The sequence below is a fragment of the Scyliorhinus torazame genome, chromosome 11 (assembly GCF_047496885.1).
Source record: "Scyliorhinus torazame isolate Kashiwa2021f chromosome 11, sScyTor2.1, whole genome shotgun sequence".
NCBI classification, from domain to species: domain Eukaryota; kingdom Metazoa; phylum Chordata; class Chondrichthyes; order Carcharhiniformes; family Scyliorhinidae; genus Scyliorhinus; species Scyliorhinus torazame.
Window position 1 is genome coordinate 139,247,202 of NC_092717.1, and position 24,524 is coordinate 139,271,725.

Below are 24,524 nucleotides of genomic sequence, written 5' to 3' on the forward strand. Positions count from 1 at the left end.
CAGTGTTAATGTAAGCCTACTTGTGACAATAATAAAGATTATTATTATTCTTATTATTAGATTGGCACATATAGAGACAAGCTGTATCAGAGATTGACACAGGTAGAAACAAGCTGGAAGAGTGAAGGCATATGGGAGGATTGTTCAACTAGAGGGATGAGGCCATGAAAGGATCTGAAAGCAAGGTGAGAATTTTAAAATAGAGGCGTTGCTTAACTGGGAACCAATGTAGGCCAGACTGCACTGGGATAATGGATGAATGGGACCTGGTGGCAGTTAGGAAACAGGCAGCAGAGTTTTTGATTAGCTTAAGTTCATGGAGATTCAAAGAATTGGGTTTTCACTGGCAATAAAGTAATAACTTAAAAATATAGGTTTCTCAGTCAATAATTCGTTGGCCTTATTAGACAGTACACTGGAAAGCATATTTCTATTAAAGATTCACAGAAGTAAAATGGCTTCTTACAGCATTGGTATGACAAGTCCACATGCCATAGCAGTACCAGCTGTCCAACAAGAAAATAAGTAGTAAATAATAAGGGCTGTGAAGAGAGCAGCATATCCAAATTCTTCATGTGTCCCTCTTCTGAAGAGATACACAATTCCATTATAGCCATTTTCAATCAGAAGTACAGCAGCTGTAGGCAGACACAACAGTTTAGAAAGTTAAAGGCAAAATACTGTTGATGCTGACAATCTAAAATAAAAGAATATCAATAGCGTATTTATATAATGGCTTTAACGTAACAAAACATTTTTAAAAACAGAAAATGCTGGAGATATTTGACAGGTCAGGTAGCACCTGCGAAGGGAAAAACAAAGTTAATGTTTCAAGGGTGACCAACTTTGAGCTAATGTACAATCAGTGGAGTATTTCTAAAGTGTAATTACTGTTGTAAGGCTTCAACTAATTGGTGGCAAAGTCCCATCAACAGCAATGGGGTAAATAACCAGAATTATCTGATTTTGGTGGTATTGTTTGAGGGATAGACATTAGTTAAAACACTGGACAAATTCCCCTTCTCATCTTTGAATCACGTTATGGGATGTTTTATGTCCATTTGTAAAACCATTGCTACCCTTCCAAAACTTCAGCACTCGATTGGTACAGCACGCAAGAATCAGCCTAGAGCTCAAAAGAAATACTAAAAACTGGAGAAAGAAACATTACAGAAAGAGGGGGTAATTCCTTAATAAATCAAAAACATGTAAATTATCTAAACCAGTTTGAAAATAATAGAAAATAAGGACGAATGCATGACAGCAAACAAAATGAATAGCTAAATAAAGATTATGAGGAGTAAGTGGTCTGATATGAAATCTATACTTGTCCTTGATATTTGTGGCTATTTTTGACTGTCATATTTCATATAAATCTTACACAGTGTATCTCATTATTAAAATTATGGTAGAAATAGCTGCAGTATCACTGAAAAAATGATGTTATTATATCAAAAATGTTCATTCTCATCACAAGGGTCACAAGTCAATTATAGATGAGTTATTTAACCCATCAAAGTTCATTTATACAAAAGGAACCTTGTAACGTCCAATTGCTTCTCAACTGAAAAGGCCAACAACCTCCAGCTGACTTTCAACATCAGGAAATTCAACTTTCCATCAACAATCTGGGCTACCAAGTTAAGCTTCACACGAGCGGGAGAAAGATCATGGCTGAACTGGTCGTGGCCCCACTTCCACATTTCACCTACCCTCACTCGGCGTGATCCAGATAATGATATTTAAATGAACCTAAATACCCGGATGCCGCTTTCACCCGGGGACCAGGAGTCAATGGCTGCACCTGCAAGACCTCAACCGGGCACCATTTAGCACTGGTTCCCACAAGCGCGGGGCAGGCGTGATGGCACCTCGGAGGGGCCTTGCAGCCTATTACAGACTCCCGGGTGGTTGGGGAAAGGGCAGGGTAGCACTCTGGTACTCACATGGCATCCTGACAGTGTCACTGGGCACCTTGGCAGTGCCACTCTGGCAGGGTGACAGGGACACTGCCAGGGTGCCATGTTGGCAGTGCCCAGGTGCCAGTTTGGCACTGCCAGGGGTCAGGCCCTGGGAAGGGAAGCCATGCCCATGAGAGAGGGGTGAGGGGGGGTGTTGGAGGGGCCAAAGAAAGTTGGCGGGGTGAAGGGAGGGGTTCCTGAAAGCGGGGGGTGGGGGGGAGAGCATAGAGATCGGGACAGCCATTCAAAATGTCGCCCCAATATGGGAAGAGCTGGTCCTGCAAGTTCAGTCCAGGAAATCAGCCTAAGCGTGGCCTTGATGGAGAGAAACACCCCAAGGCTAAAAATAACGACAAAGTGCCGGTGAATCTCGGCGCTGCAGAGAATTCAGCCCTTGGCCTCACAAACACCCTGTACAACTGTAGCAAACGGAAAACTATCAAATCAGCTGGATTCTCCACCGGCGTGATCCTCCTTTTCGCTGGAAGCGCACTCAATGTGAGGCTGCTCACAATGGAAAAACCCATCGGCCGGCTGCCGGGACAGAAAATCCCGCTGCCCGCGGGGACGTGCCACACCGGAAAACGGGTGCTGCAGGACGGAGAATCGCCCAATGCATTGACTATCCCAGTAGCCACTTCTTATAATACCTTCGGATGAACTCTTTCAAGACATGGGGACTTTCTCAGTACCCTTTTCCTGGTGATTGTAATTGTTTTAAATTCCTTCCTCCTTTTTACCTCTTCATTCACAATTATTTCAGTGAAGATAGATGCAAATTATCTATTTAATTCATCCGCCATTTCCTTCTTTTTCATTATTAATCCCCCAGGCTCACCCTCTAGAGGACCGAGGACCAACACCCATGTTTACTTACTCTGTTACTTTTTTAAATACCTGTAAAAACTCTTACTATGTTTTATATTTTTAGCTAGTCTTCTCTAATACGCTAACTTTTTCCTCATTTTTAGTCGTTTAGTCATTCTTTGCTATTCTTTATATTCTGTTCAATTTTCTAACCTGCCACCAGTCTTTGCAGAATTACACACTTTTGCTTTAAATTTGATACTATCTTCAACTTCTTTAGTTAGCCACAAGGGGTTTGTCCTTCTCTTAAGAGTCTTTCTTTCTCACTGGAATGTGCTTTGCTGAGATTTTTGAAAAATCTCCTCAAATGTCTGTCTACAGACCTATCCCTTATCCTAATTTCCCAGTATACTTTAGTCTTCATGCCTTCATAATCTTCCTGCCCTTGTTTAAGTTTAAAACATGAGTCTTAGATCCACTCTGCTCTCCCTCAAACTGAATGTGAAATTCAATCATATCATGATCACTGCTACTTAGCAGCGGCTTCACTATGAGGTAATTAACTAACATTGGGCACGATCTTCCCAAAAGGGAACAAAGTCCCCGAGCGAGCGCATTTAACCACGTGTTCCCTGGCACTCGCAGTGCCGAGAAACACATGGCTATTCAACGCTTTGAAAAATAGGCCTGAACGGGGAACGTGTGGCCGAGTTGTTTACAATGGGGAGCTCCGCTCACCGGAACTCTCCATTGTAGCGAGAGATTGCGATGTCATTTTTAAATGGCATCCCGATCTTCGAGGCCCGAAAACAATCCCCATCTTCCTCACCTCCCCCCAGCCTGAATGCAACATTGGCTGGCACTGTCAAGGTACACAGGTGGCATCATCAGTACCAGGGCACCATCCTGCCCAAAGTGCATTCAGCTGAGGGCCCCTGATCCCCTTGGAGATCCCCACGTGTGCCATTCTGTCTGATCCCTGTTTGTGGGGGCCATACCAAAGAGCACTCGCCCGAGGTCTCTGAGGCAAGGGGGTTGAATTCCAAAGCCTCAGGTACCTCGAGAATCTGCACATTAGAGTAAGGCTTACTGCCTCGCTCCAGTATGCAGATTTGTTAAATCGTGATCCCACCCACTGTGGGCAGTATTCCCCTTGCAACGTCTCACGAGATTGCATTGAATCTCACAAGGCTTTATGAGAAGAGTAGATCCCAGGAAGGGGGTCTCTTGGCTTTCACCAGCCACGCTGAGCCACGGTGAGCCTCTTTTCCAGCCCAGCATGGCCGGAGGATTGCGCCCCATGTCTCATTGCACACTACCGGGTCTAGTATAGCCTGTATTCTGGTTGGCTGTAGAACGTGTTGCTCAAAGAAACTGTGCTGAAAATACTCAATATACTCATCTTCTAAGCTACCTTTGTCAATCTGATTCACAATGACTCAGTATTCCACAACAATATTCAAGAGGCGGCTAGATATAGTACTTGGGGAGAATGGGATCAAAGGCTAAGGGGAGAAAGCAGGATTAGGCTGTTGAGTTGGATGATTAGCCACGATCGTGATGAATGGCGGAGCAGGCTCGAAGGGCCTAAAAGCCTCCTCCTGCTCCTATCTTCTATGTATGTATCTATGTAAGTCTCTCACAGCCTGATCCCTGAAAACAGCTCCACCATCTACAAAGCACGACAGGTATGTCATGGATTATTCCCTACTCATTTGATCAGTATCCCTGCTGCTGAACTGAATATCCATCCCCTCCAAAGTTCCAGGGGAGTTTGTTTCAGCATTACCTTGATTATAAGTGCGATTTGAATGCTTTATACCATCAGGTCCGATCCAGGTTGTTCCCAGTGGACAGTTGTAGGAGTTAAAATGTTCTGTATTACTCAGTAGTTGAGTAACTTGTGTTGAGATGTTGTAGTAAAATGATCTGTTTAACCATTCAGAGAAAAATATCAATTGATTTTCTCATAATAAATATAACAATAATTAAACAATGAAAACATAGAAAAGAAATCAATAATACTTGCTAATTGGTGCTGCAAATGAAATTTATCATATAAATGAGGGGACGCAGAAATAAGTAAACGTTCCCTCCATGTGTTTTATGAATTCTACAATCAGCATTGAATTGACAACTCTGTTATAGTAATAATTTATACCATTTTAGAATAAATTTGTATTTGGGCATTTTAATGAATACAATTAGGAGCAATGTTCACTGTATGTTCCCTATTCATTGATGCCAATCATCTCTGTCCAGAGGAATTTAGCTGCCATCTTGAATGGCCCAGTGGTTTCAAATTAGAAAAATGGCAAGCTCTCACTTCCAAAATGCTACTTCTTAATAATTCAACACCTATCACAAAGCTTTGATTACCATGTGAAAGATGAAAAATATAGATTATGAAGAACTAGAATAGAACATTGACTGCCAAATGGAAAACTGGAACTGGAGCTCTTGCCCAATGTGGTAGTATGCATTAGGGGTCATGTGGGACTGTGAAGCCATAATGTCATTGGCTGACAGATCCCGGGTCCTGGTTGGACGTTGACCTCTAGCTCCGCCCTGAAGGCGGAGTATAAGTACCTGGAGTCCTCCCCCGCAGGCAGTCTACTACCGAACTGCGGGGGAAACAGTCACGCTTAATAAAGCCTCATCGACTTCACTCTATTCGTCTCTCGGAGTCTTTGTGCGCTACAATTTATTAAGCGTGACTAAAAAGGACTATGGAGCTCAGGATCATCCCGGAATGCCTGAGGATCAGCCCCCACGCAGTGAACGCGGCAGCAGCTTTCAAGCACTGGCAGACTTGTTTTGAGGCCTACCTCAGAACGGCAACCGGCCGGGTCACAGAAGACCAAAAACTACAGGTCCTGCACTCGAGGTTAAGCACGGAGATTTTCTCTTTCATCGAAGACGCAGAGGATTTCCAGACGGCGTTCGCAGCACTAAAAAGTCACTATGTCCGCCCAGTAAACCAGATCTACGCTCGCTATCAACTCGCAACGAGACGGCAAAGTCCCGGAGAATCGATAGATGAATTCTACGCCACGCTACTAATTTTGGGACGAGCCTGCAGCTGCCCGTCGGTGAACGCAAATGAACACACGGACATGCTAATGCGCGATGCTTTTGTGGCAGGTATGAACTCCTCCCAAATCCGCCAAAGACTTCTAGAAAAAGAGTCGCTAGGACTCTCAGAGGCACGGGCCCTAGCAGCCTCCCTAGACGTGGCCGCGCGAAATACCCGCGCCTACGGCCCCGACCGCGCGGCAGCCCATTGGGCTCCGTACGTACCCATCGCGACAAACCAACCACCCCCCCTGACACCCCACAGGCTTGCGCGGTCCAAACACCAAGTCGCACCGGGGGCGCCCGCTGCTATTTCTGCGGCCAGGCGAAACACCCCCGGCAGCGCTGCCCGGCCCGCGCAGCGATCTGCAAGAGCTGCGGGAAAAAGGGCCATTTCGCGGTTGTGTGCCGGTCCCGCGAGGTCGCCGCTGTCCCGGGAGACCAGGGAGCCCTGCACCTCGCTTACGCTCCCCAACCCCCCTTGCGCCCCACGAACGGCCCGCAGGCGCAGCCACTCTGGGTCCCGGCCACCGCGGTCCCGGGAGAACAGAGAGCCCTGCACGCCGCTTACGCTCCCCAACCCCTCCCCCGCGCCCCATGTATGACCCGCCGGCGCTACCACTTTGGGTCCCGACCACCGCTCTCCCCGGAGAAGAGGGAGTTCTGCGCGGCTCTAACGCCCCCCAAACCCCCCCCCCGCGCCCCACGTATGACCCGCCGGCGCTACCAATTTGGGTCCCAACCACCGCTGTCCCCAGAGATGAGGGAGCCCCGCGCGTTCCTAACGCTCCCCAACCCCCCCAGCGCCCCATGTGCGACCCGCAGGCGCAGCCATTTTGGGTCCCGGCCACCACGAGGGGAGGAAGGGCGCCGCCATCTTGGACCACCCCAGACCTGTACGACGCATGGGGGCGGCCATTTTGTCCACCCCCGCCGCCATCTTGTGACCCCCCAGCCATGTGCGATGCATGGGGCAGCCATTTTTTTCAACCCCGACGCCATCTTGGACGGCAACAACGGACCCCAGTGTCGACGGCTCCACGGGGTTCGAAGAAGACGCTCAACTACTACAACCACGTCTCGCTTCAATAACGCTGGACCAAGCTCGGCCCCGGACACTCCAGACGACGACGACAACGGTGCTGATAAACGGGCACGAGACACCATGCCTAGTCGACTCCGGGAGCACGGAGAGCTTTATCCACCCCGACACGGTAAGACGCTGTTCTTTGACCACCCATCCCAGCGCACAAAAGATTTCCCTAGCTGCAGGATCCCACTCCGTACAAATCAAAGGCTTCTGCATAGTTACCCTAACGGTGCAGGGGAGGGAGTTCAAAAACTACAGGCTCTACGTCCTTCCCCAACTCTGCGCCCCCACATTACTGGGATTAGACTTCCAGTGCAATCTACAGAGCCTTACCTTCACATTCGGCGGCCCAATACCCCCACTCACTATCTGCGGCCTCGCAACCCTCAAGGTGCAACCCCCGTCCTTGTTTGCAAACCTCATCCCGGATTGCAAACCCGTCGCCACTAGGAGCAGACGGTACAGCGCCCAGGACCGGACCTTCATTCGGTCCGAAGTCCAGCGGCTACTAAAGGAAGGCATAATCCAGGCCAGCAATAGTCCCTGGAGAGCACAGGTGGTAGTAGTAAAGACAGGGGAGAAGCAAAGGATGGTCATAGACTATAGCCAGACCATCAACAGGTACACACAACTAGACGCATACCCTCTCCCCCGCATATCCGACATGGTCAATCGGATTGCCCAATATAAAGTCTTCTCCACCGTGGACCTCAAGTCCGCCTACCATCAGCTCCCCATCCGCCCAAGTGACCGCAAGTACACAGCCTTCGAGGCAGACGGGCGATTATACCATTTCCTAAGGGTCCCATTTGGCGTCACAAACGGGGTCTCGGTCTTCCAACGAGAGATGGACCGAATGGTTGATCAACACGGGTTGCGGGCCACGTTCCCGTATCTCGACAATGTAACCATCTGCGGCCACGATCAGCAGGACCACGACACCAACCTCCAAAAATTCCTCCAGACCGCTAAAGCCTTGAACCTCACGTACAACGAGGACAGGTGCGTCTTTAGCACAAACCGGCTAGCCATCCTGGGCTACGTAGTGCGCAATGGGATAATAGGCCCCGACCCCGAACGTATGCGCGCCCTCATGGAATTTCCCCTCCCGCACTGCTCAAAAGCCCTGAAACGCTGCCTGGGGTTTTTTTCATACTACGCCCAGTGGGTCCCCCAGTACGCAGACAAGGCCCGCCCCCTAATACAGACCACGACCTTCCCTCTGTCGACAGAGGCTTGCCAGTCCTTCAGCCGCATCAAAGCGGATATCGCAAAGGCCACGATGTGCGCCATCGACGAGTCCCTCCCCTTCCAGGTCGAGAGCGACGCCTCCGACGTAGCTCTAGCGGCCACCCTTAACCAAGCGGGCAGACCCGTGGCCTTTTTCTCCCGAACCCTCCACGCTTCAGAAATCCGCCACTCCTCAGTGGAAAAGGAAGCCCAAGCCATAGTGGAAGCTGTGCGACATTGGAGGCATTACCTGGCCGGCAGGAGATTCACTCTCCTCACGGACCAACGGTCGGTAGCCTTCATGTTCGATAATGCACAGAGGGGCAAAATCAAAAACGACAAGATCTTAAGGTGGAGGATCGAGCTCTCCACCTTCAACTACGAGATCTTGTATCATCCCGGAAAGCTGAACGAGCCCTCCGATGCCCTATCCCGCGGCACGTGTGCCAACGCACAAATTAACCGCCTCCAAACCCTCCACGAGGACCTCTGCCACCCGGGGGTCACTCGGTTTTACCACTTCACCAAGTCCCGCAACCTCCCATACTCCTTAGAGGAGGTCCGTACAGTCACAAGGAACTGCCACATCTGCGCAGAGTGCAAACCGCATTTTTTCAGGCCGGATGGTGCGCACCTGATTAAGGCTTCCCGCCCCTTTGAACACCTTAGTCTGGATTTCAAAGGACCCCTCCCCTCCACCGACCGCAACATATACTTCCTTAATGTGGTGGACGAGTACTCCCGCTTCCCATTCGCCATCCCCTGTTCTGACATGACCGCGGCCACAGTCATTAAAGCCCTGAACACCATATTCACACTGTTCGGTTGCCCCGCATACGTCCACAGTGACAGGGGGTCCTCTTTCATGAATGACGAGCTGCGCCAGTTCCTGCTCAGCAACGGGATAGCCTCGAGCAGGACGACCAGCTACAACCCCCGGGGGAACGGGCAAGTAGAGAGGGAGAACAGCACGGTCTGGAAGACCGTCCTACTGGCCCTACGGTCCAGGGACCTCCCAGTTTCACGGTGGCAGGAGGTCCTTCCGGACGCCCTCCACTCCATCCGGTCACTACTGTGTACTAGCACTAACTAAACGCCCCATGAGCGCCTCCTTGTCTTTCCCAGGAAGTCCTCCTCTGGAACGTCGCTGCCGACCTGGCTGGCGGCCCCAGGACCCATCTTGCTCCGAAAGCACGTGCGGGCGCACAAGTCGGACCCGTTGGTCGAAAGGGTTCACCTCCTTCACGCGAACCCGCAGTACGCTTACGTGGAGTACCCCGACGGCCGACAGGACACGGTCTCTCTGCGAGATCTGGCGCCCGCCGGCAACACACACACGCCCCCCCGACACCAATCACCCAACACCCCCCCTTCCTGCCACCGCCGCACCCCGCGACCGCCCCCTTCCCAGGAGGATCAGTCCTCCTCCCAGGCCCGACCAGGAATGAAGCCCAAGCTGAAACCGTAAGGCTCCCGGAGAAGACAACACCGAAACAAGCACCACCACCACCACCGGGGCCGAGGCGATCGACACGGACGACCAGACCGCCCGACCGACTCGTGGCGTCGATCTAACAGTACAATGTGGACTTTTAACGAGAACATTTTGTCTTTTCCTGACGATTACTGTAAACAAAAAAAAACCTTGTACATACTGTTATACCATGTGAAAGTTTTCCTCCCAGGACCAGCCTTGTAAACCCTTACCACCATGCGAAGCATCACCCCGCCGGGTTCATTTTTAACAAGGGGTGAATGTGGTAGTATGCATTAGGGGTCGTGTGGGACTGTGAAGCCATGATGTCATTGGCTGACAGATCCCGGGTCCTGGTTGGACGTTGACCTCTAGCTCCGCCCTGAAGGCGGAGTATAAGTACCTGGAGTCCTCCCCCGCAGGCAGTCTACTACTGAACTGCGGGGGAACAGTCACGCTTAATAAAGCCTCATCGACTTCACTCTATTCGTCTCTCGGAGTCTTTGTGCGCTACACCCAAAAACTTACATTTGTGTCCCCTGGTCCTTTTATAATTGGACAATGGGAACAGTTTTTTTTCGTCTCCTATATGTAAACCTGTCATAATCTTGTACATCTCTTGGTAAATCATCCCTCAATCTTCTTCACTCTGAGGAGGACAACTCCAGCTTCTCCAATTTAAACTTGTAGATAAATGCCCTCATCCCTGGAACCATTCTAATAAACCACCTCGCCACCATCTCAAGGACCTTCCTATTCTTTTTGAAGTATAGTGACCACAATTGGTCACCTGAGCTTTAGAAAGTTTCTGCATAATTCCTCTGCTTTTCTACTTAATCCCTCTATTTACGAAGCTCAACCAATCTCTCGATATCTTCTGCCACCTTCAAAAATCAATGACAGGAGCCCCGGGATCCCTCTGTTCCTGCGCACTCTTTAGAACTGTGCCATTGAGTTCATATTGTTTCTTGCTATTCATTCTGCCCAAATCCATCACCTCACACTTCACTTTTTAAAATTCTGCCACTTGTCTGACCATTCTGCTTGTCTATGTTCCGTTGCAGTCGATTGGTATCATCGTCACTGTTCACCACTACTTCAAGCTTGGTAGCACTGACAAATTTTGAAATTTTAATCTGTGCAGCTATGCCTTATTTAGCATTCCTAAAGTGTTCCTAAAAAACAGTGTGCTAAACAAAAACCTGCTAAACGAAAATTATTTTCCCATAAGAAAACATGTCGGATGAAATTCCTGATAATTTTTATATTAAAGGCCTATTGCCTGTCATGATTCTAATCGGTACAAAAGTCCTCTTAGTAACTTTTACTAACTTACTAATTCTTTCTACTTATCTCCAATTCCTGCTTGCCACTTCCGCCACTCCCAGACCTTTCCCCCATCCCTCCCACCCACTACCTTATCCCAAACCGCCCGATCCCTCCTTGACCCTAACTCTTACTGCTTCTCCCACTTCATCCCCTACCCTACCCTCCTGCTCAATGCCCTTAGCCCAACCCTCACCGCTTAGCCTGACCCTCCCGCTCGCTGACCCTCCCATTCCTTCTCCGAGCCTCCCCACCCCTCCTGTTCCCAGCGAGAGCTCAAGGGAAGGACGGCAGGTGGGGCAGTGAGCAGCAAGTGTCAAGGGCTTGGGATGAGAAAGTGATGAATGGTGTAAAACGGAAGGATGGCATAAGGGGAGCAACTGGGAAGGACCATGAGGTTTGGGGGAAGGAGAATGCAGAAGGGTCGGCAAAGGGTGTGGTGAACGGGAAGTTCGAGGAAGCTGCAAGCAAGAGGATCAAGAGAGTGAAGTAGCAAGAGGGAGGGTCAGGATAGGGAAGTGGTGAGAGGAGGGTAGGGGGAGGGAAGCAGTAAGTAGGATGGTCGGTGGAGGAAAGCAATGAGAAGCAGTTTCTGTATAAAAGACTGAGCATAGGGCAGCACAGTGGCACAATGGTTCGCACTGCTGCCTCACGGCACCAAGGACCCAGGTTCGATCCCAGCCCTGGGTCACTGTCCATGTGGAGTTTGCAAATTCTCCCCGTGCCTGCAAGGGTGAAGTAGCATAAACCAAAAAGATGTGCACGGTAGGTGGATTGGCCACGCTAAATTGCCCCTTAAATGGAAAAAGAAATTGGGTACTAAGTTTTTTTTTAAACTTTTAAAATAAAAGATTGGGCATATGCAGTAACTATGCAAAAGTAAAAATGGAGGCAACCCTATTCAAGGAGTATCCCTAATTTACAAAACACGCCAAATCAAAAATGCACTGTTAGAATCTGCTTTAAACAGGGATACCTGTATTTTAATATCCAACTCAATTCGGTATATCAGAAAAAAAGCAGTGGTTCTAGCGCCAGCCATTTGGGAACATTGCTGCCTACCATTCTCCAGTCTGAAAAACAATCATTTACCTCTATTTGCTCTTTTCTGTCCTTAAGCCAACTCTTTTATCCAACCTGACACTAACACTCCTATACCATGACCCTCAATTGTGTGGTGCTTTCTCAAACACTTTATTAAAATACATACACACAATTTACATTGTATGTCATCCCACATCTGTAAATATTTTGTGAGTCATATAGAACTTTAAATAATTTCAGGCCATAAGTTATTTAAATATATTACCAGGCAGTTAAGTGCATGACTGACAGTCTAGTATGAAGTTACTGAAATCCAATGAATAGTAAAAGTACCTTAAAGCACAAAAGCCCAAGGTAATTCATCTAACTTTTTAGCTCAGTAGTACTCTGCATAGCTCCCAGTTCTCACTTCCAACCCTTGCAAACATAACAGTGCAGCAAATTACCTTAAAGCTTTGAGTAAGCTAGGCTTGAACTCAACTCTCAAGTGGCACATAAATGTTTAATTTCCTCTGATAACAAACTTCATAAATTTGCCTCCACATATTGGTCCACAGGAAACCATTCAAGTAGCAAAGACCATATCGCAATGTGAAAAATATTGACCAAGCTTTGTGGAGTCATTAATATAATAATTATTTCACTTGGCACCAGAAGCTACAACTTGAACTTAAATTATTTCTTTAACATGGCAAGAGAAAGGGGACTAGACACTGAGCAGGAGTAAGGAGAAGAATGTTTGAAGAAAGACATTGTGAAGAGCGGAAAAGCGTAGCATTCACTTGGGTCATTCTTATCTATCCAAACAGAGCCAGAGAATGATCTGTAATGGCATTTCTTCCTGCACCTGGTGTCCTTGAAGGATCTATCCTTGGCCCCTTCCTATTTCTTGTCTACGTGTTGCTTTCTGGTGGCATCATCCAAAAACACAGCTTCAATTGCCACATGTGTACTGACGACATCCAGCTCTACCTCACCACCTCTCTCAGCCCCTGCTCTGTCTCTCCAGATTATCAGACTGCTGGTCCAACATTCAGTATTGAATGAGCAGAAATTTCCTCCAATTGAATATTGGGAAGGCCAAGGCCATGGTTTCAGTTCTCACCACAAATTTGCTTCCCTAGCTACCAACTCCATCCCTCTCCCTAGCAACTTCCTCAGGCTGAATCAGGTTGTTCACAACCTTGGAATTATATCTGATTCTGTGTCTGTTCCATCACTAAGACTCCCTATTTCCACCTCCATAACATCGCCATATTCTGCATGTGCCTCCGCACCCGCAGCTGAAACCCTCATCCATGCCTTTGTTACGTGTGGACTCGAATAGTCCAACACAATCCTGGTCAACCTCCCTCTTTAAACTTGAGTTCATCCAAAGATGCATGTCCTTACTCACATCCCTTCACCCATTACCCTGTGGCCACATTGGCTCTTGGCTCTCTTCCTTGTTTTCAATTCCTTCCAAGGTCTCCCATCTGCCTATCCCTGTCATCTCCACCAGCCATACAACCCTCTGAGATATCTGTGGTCCTCCGTTATAAGAGAAAGCCAGCTACAAATATAAAAACAGATAATAATGGTTTGATATGTATTTAGAAAAGAAAAGAGCAAGTAAAGTGAGCGTTGGTCACTTAGAGAATGAGAATGGGGAACTAATAATGGAAAACAAGGAAAGGTAGAAGCTATGAACAGGTATTCTGTGACTTTCTTCACTGTAGAAGACTCAAATTCCAAGAATATTTGAAAACCAAGAGATAAATGGGAGGAGCTTCAAACAATCACAATCACTCGGGAAAAGGTACTGGAAAAACTTAGAACTAAAGGCTGATAGATCCCCTGGAACCGATGGCCTGCATACTAGATTCTTAAAATACTTCCAAAATTTGCTGGATTTTGGAAAGGTTGCAGTGATTTGGAAATTTATTAATATAACATCACTATTCAAGAAAGGAGGGAGTCAAGGAGCCAGTAACGGCAAGCCAGTCAGCCTTTTTTCTCATTCACTCAGGTGATGTGCACATCGCTGGCTAGCCTAAATTTATTGTCCATTCCCAGTTGCCCTTGAGAAGGTGGTGGTGAGCTACCCTCTTGAATTGCTGCAATCCCTGAGGAGTAGGTACACCCACAGCACTGTTAGGGAGGGAGTTCCAGGATTTTGGCCCAGTGACAGTGAAGGAACTGCAATATATTTCCAAATCAGGATGGTGAGTGACTTGGAAGGGAATCTGCAGGTTCTGGTGTTCCCAGGTATCTGCTGTCCTTCTCCTTCTAGATGGTAGTGGTCATGGATTTGGAAGGTGTTGTCTTAGAAGCCTTGGTAAGTTCCTGCGGTGTGTCATGTAGATGGTACACATGGCTGCTATTGTTCGTCAGTGATGGGGCGAGTGAATGTTTGTGGATGGGGTGTCAATCAAACAGCCTGCTTTGTGGTGTCGAGCTACTTCAGTGTTGGTGGAGCTGCACTCATCCAAGCAAGTGCAAAGTATTCCATCACACCCCTGACTAGTGCCTTGTAGTTGACAGACCAGTTTTGGAAGTCAGGAGGCGAGTTACTCGCCGCAGGATTCCCAGCCTCGGATTCCTTTTGTAGCCATTGTACTTGCATGACTGGCCTAGTTTAGTTTCTGATCAATGATAAACCTCAGGATGTTGATAGTGGGGGATTCAGCATGGGGCGATGGTTAGATTATATCTTGTTGGAGATGGTCATTGCCTGCCACTTGTATGGCGCGAATGTAACCTGCCACTTGTCAGCCCAAGCCTGGAGATTGTCCAGGTCTTGCTGCATTTGGACATGGACTGCTTCAGCATCTGAAGTACTGCAAATGGTACTGAATATTGTGTAATCATCAATGAACGTCCCCACTTATGACCTTATGATGGAGAGAAGGTCATTAATGGATCAGCTGCAGGTGGTTTGGCCTCGGACGCTACCCTGAGGAATGTATGGACTTGAGGTAATTGACTTCCAACAACCAACACCATCGTCCTTTGAGCCAGATAATTCTCCAACCAATGGAGAGTTTTTCCCCTGAATACCCATTGGCTTCAGTTTTGCTATTCTCAGTCAAATGCTGTCTTGATAAGAAGGGCAGTCACTCTCATCTCACCTCTGGAATTTAGCTTTTTTGTCAGGATATTTTTCCCCGTCGAGGCCACACTCAAGAGAGATTTCATGCTGGTGAGCTGATCTTGCCAGCAGCAATGACTCCTCATAAATTGAGGCATCATTTTGAATGGCAGCCCTAATGCTCCCCCCCCCCCCCCCACCAGCACCTCCGCTTTCAGGCCCAAGCTTTATTGAGCGACCCGGGCCCGAACCCTGGAAGTGCCAACCTGGTACCTAGGCACCTTCTCACTGCCAGCCTGGCACCCTGACCGTGCACCTGACTCCCTTACAGTGCCCTTGGCACCCTGACAGTGCCACCTGGGCACACTGGCAATGGCCCAGTGGGGCTGAGATCCAATTTGTGCCGGGCGGAGCATATCAAGTGACTCGTCATCGGCCAAGCACGCAGTCCACTTTGGGGATCTCGTGCAGTTCATCCATTGCATCCGGATCCCTGCCAGGAGCAACGGGGTTGCTGAATCGCACCCAATGTAACAAATTAGCTACTCTCCAGATAATCTCCAGCAATCATAACAAAATTCCATTAAACTTCTCTTTGTATGCACATACATGGTTGGACAGAATGATGATCTCACCTTTACAACATCTTAATTGTATATTTTACAGCCAGAGAGTCTACATCCTTAACCTAGCTTCTATAATAATATTACTGCAACAGATTATATGTACCTGAACTCAGGCTTTTAAAAACATTACTGCAACAATAATAAATATCTCTAACAATTTCTTACATCACATTATGTCAATGACTTAGGTTAAGGGACCGAATATTCATCACATTATACCAGCGACTTGGGTGAAGGGACCTAATGTATAGTAGCTAACTTTGTTGACGACACAAAGATATATAGGAAAGTAAATTGTCAAGAGGGCAGAAGTCTACAAAGGCATTTAGATTGGTTAAGTGAGTGGGCAAATACTTGGCAGTTGCAATATTTGTGGGATAATGTGAACATGCCCACTTGGCAGGAAGAATAGAAAAGCAGTATATTATTTAAATGCAGAGTGACTGCAGAGCTATTCAGAAGTGATTTGGAAGACAAATGGCATGTTGGCATTTATTGCAAGGAGAATGTTATATAAAAGTAGCTAAGTGTTGCTACAGTGGTACAGGCCCTTGCTGAGACTGCATCTGGAGTATTATGTACAGTATTTGTCTCCTCACTTAAGAAATGATATAATTGCATGTAAATCATTTCAGGGAAGGTTCACGTGACTGATACCTGGGATGAAGCAGTTAGTTAGCTTATAAGGAAAGGTTGAGCAGACTGGGCCTATACCCATTGGAGTTTAGAATAATATGAGGTGATCATACTGAAATATCATATGAGTGAAAACTCAGCTAAGAATAAAATCTGACACAACTGAGTGAACAGTGAAAAGGAAAGGGGTCTGGTAATATGTTTATTGGTGGCAGTGAGACAAAATAATTTCAAGCTGGATGAAGTACGGTGTAAATTTAAAATGTGCTACCTGGGGCTCTCACTTGGTTCTGAGGTAAAAGTACCAGCTTTGAACCATGCAGTTCAGGTCACAGGTCCAATTCCTGATAGGTACTGAGTTAGTTAATAAGGGCAACAGTAGGGACACTAGGGACACTAAAACCATCTCATCTGCACCAGTCTGGAAGAGAAAAGAAATGATCAACCATGAGTCTCATGCCTGACCAACAAGGCCACTTATATAGAGGTTTCATGGGAAATTGAGAAGAATCACAGGACTCAGAATTTAATCTCTGATATATGAATAAGAATCCTGGCATTCCATGGAATTAAAATCTGAATTTGATTGATTCACTCACTGTATACCACAGGTCTTGGAGATGACTATCTAGTGATCCTTGAAGGAAACATGTGCCTGAACAATGGATGGGAACAGAATGACTTACACAGGTGAATGGCCAGCAAACATTCACTGTCAAATCTCACACATAAATAATGGCCACTTGGACGTGGCAAGAGTTCCTATGAGGTAGCATTCCATTAAGGATCCAAAAGTTTCAAGAGGGTAGTGGAGGGAAGATAGACAATTGCAAAGAGAAAAAAATGTGTTCTTACCCGTTTTCTTGTTCACCGTGTATACGGCTAGAGAGCGATGTGCATGGGAAGAAGGAAGGCACATAGACTGTAACCGTAATTGTGATTAACTGAAAAATAGAGTGTTCGCAAAAGCCCAAGCTTTACAAACGATTCATCTTTTTTTCTAACTACAGGTATCTTTACCAGAAAGATATTAATGTAAAAGTTGCACGAGAATAAGAAAACTACCATTGGTAAAAATTTTGAATACTTTTACACGCAAATTTAAAAGCATGCTAAAAGGACAGTCACTTAATGAAGCTCTGCTGTCCAATTAAAATCTTCAAAAATCTAAACAGGATTTTTTTTTTTTTACAAATTTTATGATACTGTGTGTTTATTAGTTCACCAATTTTATTTTTCTGTGTCTCAATTGACAAACAAATGTTTAAACATTGATATGGATTGGATTCCAGCCATGCAGCTTTCATTGAAATATATGTCGGGTGTAACATAAAAGTATTTTTAAAAAATAGATGAACTTTTATGAAGGGGTGAAAAAGCATGGCTACAAAAAGCATTAAGAGAATAAGAAAGTGTGGAAAGAGAGGAAAACCCACTTCTGCCTAACTGCTACGTTGGTAACACCCACCCATTTAATCTTCTGAATGAAAATTGAGAATAAATAATCCCTGCTCCAAAAGATAACCAAGTTAAACCGCAAGAAGTGTGTCTGTCTCCATCATTCATTCCAACAGGTTGCTTTCCATTCTTGATGTGTTCTCTCCTGCTCAAGGCCAAGCACCTCATGAGTTATATTGTCCTGGAGAGTATTTTATTATTTCAGTCCATATTTATCCCTAATCCACTGCTTCTCAAATTGTGGGATCCGCTCTACTTGTCAAGTGTGAGGTCTGTCCAGCTGAGGCACTGTGGGTCCAAACAAAGTGAATATGATGACTGGAAATATATTCTTTGGTAATGGTGCTGTGAGAGGGGGATATCATACCAGTTTTTTGGCACTTTCAAAACAGATCACCTGCAGTTTGGCTGACAGTCAGCAAAATTGTGTCTCAGTAGGTCAATCCTCTTCCCCTTTGTTTCCATTATGAAAGAACATTGCCAACTCGTTACCAATATTGTATAGACCTGGGTGCTCGTTAATCCAGGAACAGTCTGTGCCAGGCCGGAGGTTAATTAGGGATTCTTTTTGTTAAAGTAACAGAGGGTGGGGTTTTCCACCCCCTCCTGCAGGCAGCATCTTCCAGCCCCACTGAAGTCAACCCCCTGCGGGGACCAGGGGCGGGATTCTCCGCAATCGGCGCGATGTCCGCCGACCGGCGCCAGAAACGGCGCGAATCAGTCCGGCATCACGCCGCCCCAAAGGTGCGGAATCCTCCGCATCTTGAGGGGCCAAGCCCTCACCTTGAGCGCCTAGGCCCGCGCCGGACTGATTTCCGCCCCGCCAGCTGGCGGGAAATGCCTTTGCCATGCGGCGCACGCGCGGGAACGTCAGCGGCCGTACACGGCATCCCCGCACATGCGCAGTGGAGGGCGTCTCTTCCGCCTCCGCCATAGTGGAGACCATGGCGAAGGCAGAAGGAAAAGAGTGCCTCCACGGCACAGGCCCGCCCGCGGATCGGTGGGCCCCGATCGCGGGCCAGGCCACCGTGGGGGCACCCCCCCGGGGCCAGATCACCCTGCGCCCCCCCCCCAGGACCTCGGAGCCCGCCCACGCCACCTTGTCCCGCCGTTCAAAATGTGGTTTGATTCTCGCCAGCGGGACAGGCATTCCAGCAGCGGGACTTCGGCCCATCGCGGGCGGAGAATCGCCGGGGGGGGGGGGGGGGGGGGGGGGGGTGCCTGCCAACCGGCGCGGCGCGATTCCCACCCCCGCCGAATATCCGGTGCCAGAGAATTCGGCAACCGGCGGGGGCGGGATTCACACCAGCCCCCGGCGATTCTCCGACCCGGCGGGGGGTCGGAGAATCCCGCCCCTTATTTCATATTCTTTCACAGGATGTGGGTGTCACTGGCTAGGGGGTATTTGTTGCCCATCCCTATTTGCTCTTGAGAAGGTGATGGTGAGGTACTTCCTTGAACAATTGCAGTTCATGTGGTGTCGGTACACCCACAGTGATGTTCGGGAGGGAGTTCCAGGATTTTAACCCGGCGACAGTGAAGAAACAACAATATAATTCCAAGTCAGGATGGTGTGTGACATGGGGGGAACTTGCAGGTGATGGTGTTCCGTGTATCTGCTAGTCCTGCTAGGTGCTAGAGGTTGCGGGTTCGGAAAGTGCTGTCGAAATGGCCTTGCTGAGTTGTTACAGTGAATTATGTGGTGTGGATGGTACACACTACTGCCACTGTGTGTCGATGGTGAAGGGAGTGAAGGTTTAAGGTAGTGGATGGGTGCCAATCAAGCGGGCTGCTTTGTCCTGGATGGTGTTGTGTTTCTTGGCTGTTATTGGAGCTTCACTCATCCAGGTGAGTATTCCATCATATTCCTGACCTGTAATTTGTCGATGGTGGATAGGCTTTAGGGAATCAGGAGGTGAGTTACTCGCCACAGATTTCCCAGCCTCTGACCTACTCTTGTAGCCATATACATACAGGCACAATAAGAATGCCACAATCATTTGTAAGGAGTTTTGGTATTCATTTATTTTCCAAGCAAGTTATCCCATCTAATCAGGGCATTAAACTGCATAGATACCAAATATAAATTTTGCAGTTCTGTCATTAGCAATTGCGCTGTTACTGGGAAACTGCACAGCAGCCCTTAACTTTCAAGTTATCATTCATGTATTCCACGCACAGATTGTTTGCTATGCAGGAACGTAGTTGATATATGGTACATGGACAGTATATGTGACATAGCAGCTGCTTTGCTCTAAAGGGAACCCAACCTTGGCTTACTTCAAATAGAGGATCACAAGTTTCTAGCTTGATCATTTTAGTACCCCTACAAAAATAACACACAATGTAATTTCTAAATTAAGTTGTATAATTACTATTTTCTGAATTTTTAGGTTTATTTGTGGGGATATGTAAAGATGAGGTTTAACCCCCAAAACAGTCGGATCAGGTCAGATGTTGACATTTTTTAAATCTCAAACCCAAAACCCTAACCTGCCTCTAACCCACCAAGTTCTGAGTTTCACGGACACAGGACAAGGTACAGATAGGCAGCCCACACCCAGGAAGCAGGTCAGTCATTTGGATATCTGAATGTGAGGTGGATAGCCTCTGATTTAACATATTTTGCAGATTTGACATTGACCAACTGGATTTCCCAGGTCTAAGAATCTTAAGAATGGAGGAAAGGACAGATTCAGGGAGAAAGTTAAGTGCTTAACAATTTGTTTGTGGACCAAGAAGAACAGGAGATCATCCTACATTCCCCCTCCCATAAAAAGACTTCCCAGCCTGATTGGCAGCCAAACCTGTCAATTAGTCTAACTTTTGAGTGGGAAAGCTATGAAGGAGAAAAGGCACACGCTGTGAAGTTGAATCTCTAAAGTGTATAGAGAAAGCAGACTTTCTGCCAAAATCTCCACACCCATATCCAGGCCACAATTTCAATACACCTTATGTTTTTCAAATTATATAGACCTCTAATCCTTCATTTAAATTTTTAGACCAATCTAATGTACACATGTGCACATGTGCACAAACTCGCTTTGGGTAGGACACCTGATTGTTCTGTTGGTCTATTTCCATTTACAAATAAAATGAATGATAGCTCAGTAGCATAGCAATAGTTGTGTATCAGAGCTTATGATAAAGATATCCGCACAAACTGAAATGGAGCAGTGCACCAGAAGAAGATAGAAGATAGAACATAGAACAGTACAGCACAGAACAGGCCCTTCGGCCCTCGATGTTGTTGTGGTGGTATGCATTAGGGGTATTACGGTACCCTGTGATGCCGAGAGGCTATTGGTGGATAGACGCCGGGTCCCGATTGGATCAGCTGCCTACTGGCTCCACCCAGTAAGGCGGAGTATAAGAGCCTGGGTTCTCCCAGCAGCCGCATTCTGTAACTGTGCTGCTGGGGAACAAGTCTGCGTAATAAAGCCATCGATTGACTCCTTCTCATCTCGTCTCGTGAGTTATTGATTGTGCTACAGTTGTGCCGAGCATTGTCTGAAACCAAGATCAAGCTATCCCACTCCCTGTCATTCTGGTGTGCTCCATGTGCCTATCCAATAACCGATAATCCTCCTCTCCGCTGCCCACAGGGTATCCTTCCCCGAACTGCTTGCAGGTCACGGTTTATATTCTGTGGGGAGTTCCTCCAATTAGCAGGGAGCTCCATCCCCTAGTCACCTGAGTAGCTCACACTGGTGAACCTCAGGCTTGTTACAAGCAGGTTGTTCTTCTCTGAGCTCCTGCTGCTCCTGGCTGTAACCCTACTTCCGGACCTTGTGTGTTATTCTGTATGCTGGCCGCCTTTTTTAGGCTTTGAAATCTGGACAACGGCAAGGGGAAACAGAGCTCCAACTGGTTGGACGGAGGGCAAGATGCGCCTGTTGCTGCTGCCAGTTGCTTGCATGGGAGAAAGGGAAGTGAGCTTGCAACTGCCGCACCTCGGACTCGTACTTGTTACTGGCTGCCTTCCTGCTTATCGGCTGGGAGTGGAGCATGAGGTGGAAAGATGTGAAATCAAACAGGAGGATGCAAGTGAATATGTTAGGGAAACAAACTAATCAAATAATTTGCATTCAGCAGTAAAATCACAGGAAACTCACCAGAATCAGGACTGCTTCCATGAGCTTGCACGCCTTTTGCAAAAACGCATGCTTAATTAGGTTAAAGAATTTTGCTCGGAATTTGTTGACTCTCATGTTCATGGAGACAAACAATGCTCCCAGCAGACCTCCTATTATTCCCAGGATAATGGTCGGAATGAAGACTAAAACATTCATGTCAAGCAAGTATTTAACCTGGATGAACAGAAATCAAAAAGGAGACTAGCATTTTAAAATTGAGAAGCATTCACCCTTTCAGAGCCACAGGTAGTTCAAGTACAAAAATAGAAGATTTGGTAAAGCAAAGATGAAACAAAGCTATATGGACCAGGAAGTCTTCGATCCCTGGTCAGTGCTGAGTTAGAAACTCCCATTCCAGTTGATATCGCAGATGTTGTCATTGGCCTCAGCATCCCCCTACTAGGCTTAAAACAGGTTTGCAATCCTCTCAGTCCAATCGAATAGTTGCCTCCCGTCCTTTTAAAAGGAGCTCTGAGTTTTAAAATAATCAAGCGGTGCAAATTGGAACAAAAAAATACATTTTAAGTAGATGGGATTGATTCCTTTTTTTTTAATTCGCATATTAAAAAATTTCCGTCATAAACAAAATCAGACAACAAAATTAACCAAAGTCACACAATAAAAGAACGAGACTAACAAGCTAAAGCACATATTAACCTAACCCCCAAAAACTAAACTAAACCCACTAACAGCTGACGATGACTAGCTCCTTAAAAAAATAAATGAATGGCTGCCATCTTAGGTAGAACCCGTCTACTGACCATCTAATGGTTTACTTAACCATCTCCAAATGTAAGAAAGACATGAGGTCACCCAATCAAGCCGAGACACTGGGCAGAGTAGGAGACCACCAGCCACGAGGAGAACTCGTTTCCGGGCTATCAATGAGGTGAAGGCGAGGACATCCACCTTCACCCCCATCTGAAGCACCGGCAAGTCTGATACCCCAAAAATGGCCACTAGCAGACATGGATCCAAATCAACATTGAGTATCTTTTTTTAATTCATATTCAGGATGTGGGCGTCGCTGGTTAGGCCAGCATTACTACCCATCCCTATTTGCCCTTCAGAAGATGGTGGTGTCTTCTTGAACCGCTGCAGTCTCTGAGATGTAGGTACACCACAGTGCTGTTAGAGTTAGGGAGGGAATTTTTCCCCAGCCACAGTGAAGGAAGAGTGATATATTTCCAGGTCAGAGTGGAGAGTGACAATTGCCGGCGCTGGATCTTCCATCCCTTCATGCAGCCCCACAATTCAAAAGACACCATTAAGCCATTTGGACCTGTGCCAAAACCTGCAAGAGCAATTTAGCTCGTCTCTCTCCCTTAGCCATTCCCTCTTTTGTCTCCTGGACCAATTCTCGAAATCATTTACCTTGGCCTTCAATGATTTATTCGCTTCGGCCACCAGAGACGTCTCTGCTTCCAGTGAGGCAATCTAATCACTCTGTCTATAAAGGGCCACTCCCATTTCTTTTATCGTGGCTCCATGGGCTTTCACGGTTTTGTTGCTCTTCTCCAGAGCCACTTGTATGGAGGCCAAGGCCTCCTCCATCGTTTTCCAGAGGTCATCCGACACAACTCAAATTCTTTCACTCAGGTACTCAAAAGCTCCTCGGCCATTAGTGGACTGGCCGGAGCCCAGAGGCTGCCACTGCCATTTTATCTGTGGTCGAGCTCTGAGACGCCTCCAATTCCACCAGCAAACCACTACTGCCCACCTTCTTTTCCTTTGTCTTTTCTGGGTATTTCACTTCTATAGGGTCCTTATCCCATTAATTAGGTGGGCTTTCAAAAGAAAATACCCTCTAAAACTAAAACTAAAAGTGCTCTCAAGCAGGAGCCACCCCATGCACCCCAACCCTCTACATTATGCCACTGGAAGTCAGCATGGTTCCTTCTATGGCATCCATAAAAAGATAGTCATGAGCTGAGATATTAAACAAATTGCAGAAAAAGTTTCTCATGAGTTAAACTATGAAAGAAATATCCCTGAACTGTCCAGAACTGTCGGAAATGTTTCAAAGGTAATACTGAAGGTCCTGGAAGGATTTATGATTTGGGGCAGTACTTTCCAGATTGTAATGATTCACTGGGTAAAAACATTTTACCTCATGTCACATTGATCCTTTTGCCAATCACCTTCAATCTGTGTCCTCTAATTCTCAAACCTTCCACCAATGGGAACATTTTCTCTCTACCTATTCTGTCTGGATTTGCCTTGATTTTGATCACCACTACCAAATCTCCTCTTGACCTTTTCTGCTCCAAGAAAAACAATCTCAGCTTCTTAACTTATTCATACAACTTAAGCCCCTCATGCCCTCATCTCATAAATCTTTTGTTCACCTAAGCAAAGGCTTTCTCACACTTCCTAACATGTAGTAATGTGAATTGGACACAATACCCCTGTTCAGGTCGAAACAGTATTTTATAAAAGTTGAACAGAACTTCTGCGTTTTTGTACTCTGTCCCTCTATTGAAAATGTCTGGGAGCCCATATACTTCTTTCACCATTTACTCATCCCGGCCTGCCACCTTCATCATCTCATGCACATATACTCTGTCACTGTACCTACACTGCCTTTGGAA

At 46.9% G+C, this 24,524-nt stretch overlaps 1 protein-coding gene across 1 annotated transcript in view; it reads right to left on the reverse strand.

Annotated features, from left to right (window-relative positions):
- Nucleotides 1-24,524, reverse strand: part of LOC140385547 (chloride channel protein C-like) — a 209,185-nt gene that overhangs the window by 109,209 nt on the left and 75,452 nt on the right. The window contains exons 7-10 of the mRNA XM_072467798.1: nucleotides 21,913-22,107; nucleotides 17,195-17,283; nucleotides 4,558-4,697; nucleotides 467-638 (exon numbers count right to left, since the gene is read on the reverse strand). Coding sequence (XP_072323899.1) covers nucleotides 467-638; nucleotides 4,558-4,697; nucleotides 17,195-17,283; nucleotides 21,913-22,107 — 596 coding nt within the window. The remainder of the gene's footprint in view (nucleotides 1-466; nucleotides 639-4,557; nucleotides 4,698-17,194; nucleotides 17,284-21,912; nucleotides 22,108-24,524) is intronic.